The following is a 7,747-nucleotide window of genomic DNA, read 5'->3' on the forward strand; positions in this document are numbered from 1 at the left end:
AACTTATTCAAATAAGTAATTACTTTCCTAAATATCTCTCATTCATCTAGAATGGAGATCTCAACAACTTTCCTAAAAACAGGAACGGTCATCCATCCTCAAAGGTGAAACTACTCTAAAAAGGTGATTATCTATCCTACTATAAAATATACTGATACTTTCAGGTATATTCAAAAACCTAATCTACTAAAAACCTGCCTAAAACCTAGGATTGTACGCGGATCAAATCAGATATGGCCAAAAATAATGATCCGATCTGCACAATCCCATCGGATTGGATCGGATATGATATCTGCGTTTTTTAGTGTCGGATCCGATCCGATCCGATCCGCACATTTGCGGATTGGGTCGGATAGGATATCGGATATATCCGTATAATTGAACTTTCTCTTTTTAATAATATTTTTTATGTAAAAAATTCAATAAAAATGTTTCTTTCACACTTTTAAACCTATTTGTACCTAAAATAATTTTAATCAAACTTTTTCTAAATGACAAAAATAACATAATACAATATGTGAATAATAACTATTAACTAAAACATAAAAACCAACAAAGAAGTAAATATAATACCAAACATTCCAACAAACACTTGCAATAATAAGTGAAGACAACAAGCACTATAATACTAAAAATCTCATTTAAAATAAAATAGCAACACTATAACACACTAAAGTTTAAACAATCTACAAATGATTAAAATAAAACAATAATAAAACAAGTTGATCCCTCCTTAAATCAGTAGCCATCAGCAGCAACCATGTATTCCTATTAAAAAAAAATACCAATTGAAAAATTAGTAAAACATGTTAGAATAAATTGAAAAAAAAAAACAGTCTAAGTTATTATACACTAATACAAGTACTTAGTTATATTACCTAAGATGGTTTAGGAGGATGTAATTGACTTTGAATTTGAGGATCTCACATAATTACATAAATCATATAAATATAAATCAGAACAGCAACATCTCACATAATTCATATAAACAATAACAGAAGCAAAATTCTTTAGAAAACATAATAACAGTAAAGGTAGTTACAGCAGGTTACTATTGTGTATTGAAAAAATCGAGTCCAAATACAGAATAGAGAAATAGAGTACGGGCAAGTTAAAGATCCACTTGCAAGTTGCAACTGCAATGCAACCCCCCTTTGCTTAGCGTAAGCATCTCATGACATGCATTTCAATTCCCATTCTTATGTAACCAAAAATCAAATTTTCTTTCAAATAACAACAACCACCTTCTAACCTCCCATCTCTCTATCTACTCATCAATAAAAACCACTACTCCAATGAAAACACAAAACTAATGCAACTTGCACTTCAAACTGCAAATGATGTTCATTAAAAAATTACCTAATATCCTAAACAATGATTTAACAAGTAATGAAGCAGAGGATGTTGATTCTAGAAATAGAGGACTCCAGAAACTGAGAACGAAGAACTGAGAATGGAGGAGGTTAAGAACAGAGAACGGAAGTTGTCACTTGTCAAGCCGAGGGAGCCAGGGGACGAGAACACCAGCGAGAACCATTAACCACGAACCACTACAAACACGTAGGAAGCAGCGTGACCAACGAGAACACGACGAAGGGGATGAATAGGTGAATGGTTGGATTAGTTGCAGCTATGTGTGTCTGGGTGAATGCCTAAATAGGTGAGACCGTGAGAGATTAGGGATGAGAGATTGGGGGTGAACGACTGAATGGGTGAGAGTTTGAGAGATTAGGGTGAATGGGTGAAAGATTGGGGATTTGGGGTTTCAGACTTTCAACGCCCTGAAAGAAGGGTGAAGTGCGAAATGAGATTAAGGTTAGGTCAGGTAGCTGAGAAACTAAGTAACTAACATATATATTAATTTATTTTTAATTATTATTGTGCGGATCTGCGAATCCGTGGATCGGATATGCGGATGCAGCGCAGATATCTGCAATTGGATTCTTAAAGGGTGCGAATCGGATCATATTCAATCCGATCAGTCTGCAGATCAGATCATATCCGTAATTTTCGGATTGGATGCAGATATTTACCGCAGATCTGCGTGCGAATATGATCCAATACATGAACACCCCTACTAAAATCTTTACTAACTTAAGCTTCAAAGTATTTTGCAGGTACCACCCCACCTCCTTATGAGGAACTCGATCGATGGCACCTCGGCACCACTAGAAGTCGAATGCTGCCTGAAGAGAGCCTGGACCTCACAAGCCCAAAAGTAACTCATTTTTAAATAACCCTAAGAACAATACTACTTAATTATATACCGCCTTTTAGTTTTCACTCTTTTGTATATATAAGTGATTCAATTAATATCAAATTATTTATTTATTTATGTTTGTTTGAAAGTGTGTATTTCATTAATGTAAAAATAAAAGGAAAAACTTGAGTAAACAAAATATCCGTTAAAATTTGTTGCGTGTGAATAAGGAACCAAAAATTAAAAGAAAATGTTAACGTAAACTTGTATTTTTAATATTAAAATGATGTTAAGTTATTGTTAAATATATTTATCTAATTTTTTTTAAAAGAAAGAGAAATGAGAAATTAAAGAAAAAGAACTATAATGAGAAAGAAAATGCTAAAGTATTATTCATGTGAATTGAATAAAAAGATAAATAATGCTACATAATCAATAAAATTTATTATTTTTAGCTAATATTTAATTAACTTTAAATACTAAAAACTAAATTTTAAATTCTTAAACTTAAATTATAATAGTATAAAATTAAGGTATTGACTAATATTGATAAAAATTATTAATTTTTTTAGCATTTGTTTGAAAATATTAATAAAATATATTAAAATATAAATATGAATAACAACTAATTACATAACTAAAAAAAAAAGAAAATGTAAATAATTTTATTGTCAAAATTTAAATATATAAAATACTAACCTACACATTATTTTGTACATTAACCATAGAATTTTTTGTCTAGTATTAGTGAAAGAGGGGTGAAAGATGTTTATGTAGCATGAATATTTGTTGGAGTTGAAGACAAGCAGGGAGGGGTCGCACATTTTGGGACGTTGGGCGGTGTAAGCAGGGGCCCCCAGGAGGAGGGGGACAGAGACAGAGGTATCACGGACGGTCCTATCACTATGCATTGGGAAAAGAGAAACACTATACTCTATAGTCTTATTCTTATGAGTTTTTTTGGCCCCACAGTCCCCCACTCACACATGCATACAAAACACAAAACACAGACAAACTCTCGTTTTCATCACCATGCTAACGAGTAAAAAGGACCCCCTCACTGTAATTATGGTTTAATCATTTCATACCTGATAGTCTGATACTCATCATCATGATGCATTCCCACTGTAAAGGCAAGTAACTTTTCTGTTACCCCTCCTCAACTTTTCTTCTCAATATCTTTCCTCCACCCCCTCGTTTTAATCCTGATTTCTTTCTTCTTTCAAACTATCATAACCTTAATTTTCTTTATTAAGGAGTGCCTTTTGTTAATGTTATTTAAGACTTAAAAATATATTTAAAACTTTTCAAAACAATATATATATTTAAAACTTTTATAATGATCTTATGTTGTTGACAGTTAAACTTGAAAAAAAAAAAAACTGTTGATACCGATACACTATTAAAAAAATTACTTTTAATAACTATTTATTTTACTTTTTGTAATAATAAAAATAATCATTGATATATTTACCGAAAATTAGATATTAATCGTTATATGTTTTATCGTTAAAGTGTAATTACCGATAAAAAAGTTTTAATAATCATAAAAAGTATATAATTGTCATTATAATATATAATAATAATGATAAATATATAATTATCACAAAAATATTAATTAAATAAAATATGTAATAACTATTATATTATTATTATTATTAAAACTAAAAATAATTTTTGTTAGTAATAGCACTACTTTTCAGCTCTCGATATTTTATATAAATTATGCACCTTAAACTACCAAAGAAACTTTATTAATACTCCAATAATTGATCACTTCTCCAAGGTATTGCTTTTAGTATCTTTAAAAGCCTTTTTATTAATAGTAGTAGTAATTTCGTCTTTCAAGCCAACATTGTTGGAGTGTGTTAATATGACCCTACTAATTAATTAATTTATTAAATTTAATTAAATAATTTTGTTAATATGTGTCTGCTAAAATTATTATTAGCAAAACTTAAATTTTATATATTTTCTATAAATTTTTTAACTACTAACCTTAACATATACTCTTGTCTTGAATGAAATAAAAAACAGGAGAATAATAATAAGGAAATACTAGTAATACTATTCCCCATTCTACACATTAAAATTACTTGTTTACTAGACAGAAAAGGCAGTCCTCCTCGAACACACAAATCGGTAAACTCTTCAACAAATGTGCGTGTTGTGGTTTGTGATTGTCCTGAGAAAAATAGAAATTATTTATATATATATATATAGTCGTGTGTCTGCTAGTCCATGTCTGCGTATGCAAGTTGCATGTGAACTGTAAAAAGAAAGAGAGTGTGGTGGCCCATTAAAATCCACAGCTGAAGGAAGATATATGATGGCAGTAAAACATGATGTTCAGAAAGAGACTAGGCGCGCGTAACAGTTAACACAAAAGAGAGAGAGCTACGTTTAGTTATCTATATACCCGTTCTATAATCTTAGTGAAGTAAGTAAAATCAAACAAAAGAGAGAAAAAACCAGGCCAACACGCTTTGGAAGCTCTTGTGTGCATTAATACTATATACACACGACTAACCACTTAGTTTATTAATATTTCTGGTGAGTCGGTTCAAGTTTTTTTCTTCTTCGCTTGTTGTCTTTTGGCTGAAAAATCAAGCTGCTCCAAAAGAATTTATGTTGATTGTTCCTCCTTGGCTGTGCTCTAAAAACAAAACTCGTTTGTTTTCTTCTTAATGGTTTGGTTTGTACTATCTGAAAAACCCTCTTTTGAAAGTTTGCTGTTTGCTTCTGCAGACTAGTCTCATTAGCTACTGCTGCTTTCTTCAAATATAGCTAGTTATTATCAATTTATATCTAATGTTGCCCGGTGACCCCTTTTCGCTATCCACTTCTCTCGCTGCTGCTGGGTTCACCCAAGACCAAAACTTAAACTCCATCGCAAACCCTAACCCTAAACCTAAACCTAATAGTAATCCCCCTCCAGCCACCAACAAGAAGAAGAGAAACCTTCCAGGAACACCAGGTAAGTAATCAGATTCATTTAAATAGCATATTGTTATAGATGAAATGAGCAAGTTGGTTGCATTATAAACACACAGATCCAGATGCAGAAGTCATTGCTCTTTCGCCGAAGACGCTCATGGCGACGAACAGATTCATCTGCGAGATATGCAACAAAGGATTCCAGAGGGATCAGAATCTTCAGCTGCACAGGAGGGGACACAACCTGCCATGGAAGCTGAGACAGAGGACGAACAAGGAGGTGAAGAAGAAGGTGTACATCTGCCCGGAGAAGAGCTGCGTCCACCACGAGCCGGCAAGGGCGCTGGGCGACCTGACAGGGATCAAGAAGCACTTCAGCAGAAAGCATGGCGAGAAAAAGTGGAAGTGCGAAAAATGTTCCAAGAAGTACGCTGTCCAATCTGATTGGAAAGCTCACTCCAAAACCTGCGGCACCAGAGAATATAAATGTGACTGTGGCACCCTCTTTTCCAGGTTCGTAACATGAAATACGCAAATACATACTAAGCTCAACAAAGTCTTTATTTATTAAATGTGAAACTATGAATATATAGGAAGGATAGCTTTATTACTCACAGAGCATTTTGCGATGCATTGGCTGAGGAGAGTGCGAGGCTGAACTCGGTTTCTACGTCGACGAATCTGAGTTTCAAGAGCGAAGAGGCAACAACGCAGCAGGGAGTTCTGAATAATAATGTTGGGGGCGGAGTTGGATTTCGATTTGATTTCAATAATGAAATGGGAATGGTTGGTGCAGAACAAGAACAAATTATGAGGCCAAACTTGTCACTGTGGTTGAACCAACAACATGGAAACAACCGTCATCAGATTAATCAATTTGATATGCCATCATCATCAAGCTCTCATCATCAAGTTATGCACATGCCTATGCCTATGTTGCCTAATGATTTTGGAATGCTTGCTCCCAATTCATCAAAGGTATCGGAAGAAGGTGGGGGCTCAGATCATAATTCAGGTTTGGCATCTATGTATTCTGAGAATCAAAGCAAGCAATCATCAAAGGCACCTTCACCTTCAACTTATTCTCCGATGTCAGCCACTGCGCTTCTTCAGAAGGCAGCGCAAATTGGGTCCACCAACAACCCTTCAACTTTCAGTGCAAGTTTTGGGCTCATGACCTCTTCATCTTCCATTCAAACCACTACTGCTAGTAATTCAAACCAAAACCAACAGGGAAGAAGAATTGATCAGAGTATTAGGCAGCCAGATCAGTGTTTTAGCGCATTAATGCATTCGTCACAAAGTTTTGATGATCAGTTTTTGAGTAATCATCATCCTGGTTCATCAAGTGCTGCGGGGCATAACAATAATTTTACAAGAGACTTTCTTGGCATGAGTAGAGGACCATTCCTACCCCAAGAGCTAGCAAAGTTTGCTTCCGTAGGCTCATCAATGGGTTTGACCCAATTCACTACTAGCGCAACCCATCAATGAACATGTCATCAAGTCCTTAATTTCATCATGGATGGATTCATGGATTATTATTATTACCCCAGTTTTAGATGATCATGTGAATTATATACCGGATAGTGTAAAATGTGCATGACATCAAATTTTGAGGCCTATGCTCTTTTTTGTTTGGGAAACAATATAGCACTTTTGTGTTGTCATATGGTCGAAGAGGCTAGCATGGGGGACCCACTGCATGTTTGAGATATGATCTTCCATGTTCTTCTCCTTGAAATAATAATAATACTAGTTACGTTGTTGTTGTTGTTGTTGGCCTGTCTTTCTGTCTTAACCTTGTTATCGTTTTCGGCTTCTCTATATTCTTTGATTTAGGGAAGAGGATCAATAAGATATTACTTATAAAATAATGAAAATCTCAAGAGTGCTACTAAACATAGTTGACTGTGGGTCAAAGCTAGGTTTCTCGCGTCAACCATGGTGGTTAAAACGAATGTAAGACAAACTTATACAAGAAAAAAATGGAGCTACAATAAATCATAAAGATCAGTAATGTAAATTTTAATCATATAATTTTTAAATTTTGAATATATAATTTAAAATTTTTGGATATACAATTTTTTTTGTTGAATTTTATATTATTTTTAACAAGGCCATAAGAAGTAGTAATAGTAAACACAAGTACATGCATAAGTATTAATTATAAACTTAATTAAAACATATGTCCGATCCAGTCCACATGCATTATATTATGGAATGATGACTGATAATTCCTCCAGAACTGTTTGAAAATTGATTCATTTCTTACCAACATCAACTACTCCTTACTAATGTTTGTTAATGATAATATTAATAATTCAAGGAAAGTTTAATAATAAGATTAAGAGGTAAGGCTTTATACGTCTCTTGGTGGCTCTTTGGATAGATATATCAAGTGCCATGCACATAAGTTTTTTTAATATTATTTTTTAAAATTTTTTGTAATTAAGTAGCCAGAATCTAGATGCTAGGTTAGCATTATATTAGTCCCTAGTTAATAAAATATCACTAAATCGATTATATATATTATTTTAGATATTTTTAAAATAAAATATGTTAGATGATGGTCTAAATTTATTATTTTTAGTCATTCGTTAGTTATTA

The 7,747-nt window shown here is 33.2% G+C and overlaps 1 protein-coding gene across 2 annotated transcripts; it reads left to right on the forward strand.

The window, feature by feature from the left end:
* Positions 1-4,569: 4,569 nt before the first annotated feature.
* Positions 4,570-6,915, forward strand: LOC107493455 (zinc finger protein JACKDAW). 2 transcript variants are annotated; one of them, XM_021124593.2, is made up of 4 exons: positions 4,570-4,753; positions 4,949-5,177; positions 5,254-5,650; positions 5,731-6,915. In XM_021124593.2, exons 2-4 carry the CDS (start codon positions 5,012-5,014, stop codon positions 6,629-6,631), a joined length of 1,464 nt encoding a protein of 487 aa, XP_020980252.1. In that variant the 5' UTR covers positions 4,570-4,753; positions 4,949-5,011; the 3' UTR covers positions 6,632-6,915. The 2 variants fall into 2 exon arrangements, with proteins under 2 accessions (XP_020980252.1, XP_015970039.1); XM_016114553.3 differs by having other exon boundaries at positions 4,570-5,177.
* The last annotated feature ends 832 nt before the right edge of the window (positions 6,916-7,747 follow it).

This window comes from Arachis duranensis, chromosome 6 (assembly GCF_000817695.3).
Source record: "Arachis duranensis cultivar V14167 chromosome 6, aradu.V14167.gnm2.J7QH, whole genome shotgun sequence".
Taxonomy (NCBI): domain Eukaryota; kingdom Viridiplantae; phylum Streptophyta; class Magnoliopsida; order Fabales; family Fabaceae; genus Arachis; species Arachis duranensis.

Coding starts and splice junctions, on each gene's coding strand:
- LOC107493455 (XM_016114553.3), top strand. CDS start 5,012: ATGTTGCCCGGTGACCCCTTTTCGCTATCCACTTCTCTCGCTGCTGCT. Junction 5,178..5,253: donor AAACCTTCCAGGAACACCAG/GTAAGTAATCAG, acceptor ATAAACACACAG/ATCCAGATGCAGAAGTCATT. Junction 5,651..5,730: donor TGTGGCACCCTCTTTTCCAG/GTTCGTAACATG, acceptor ATGAATATATAG/GAAGGATAGCTTTATTACTC.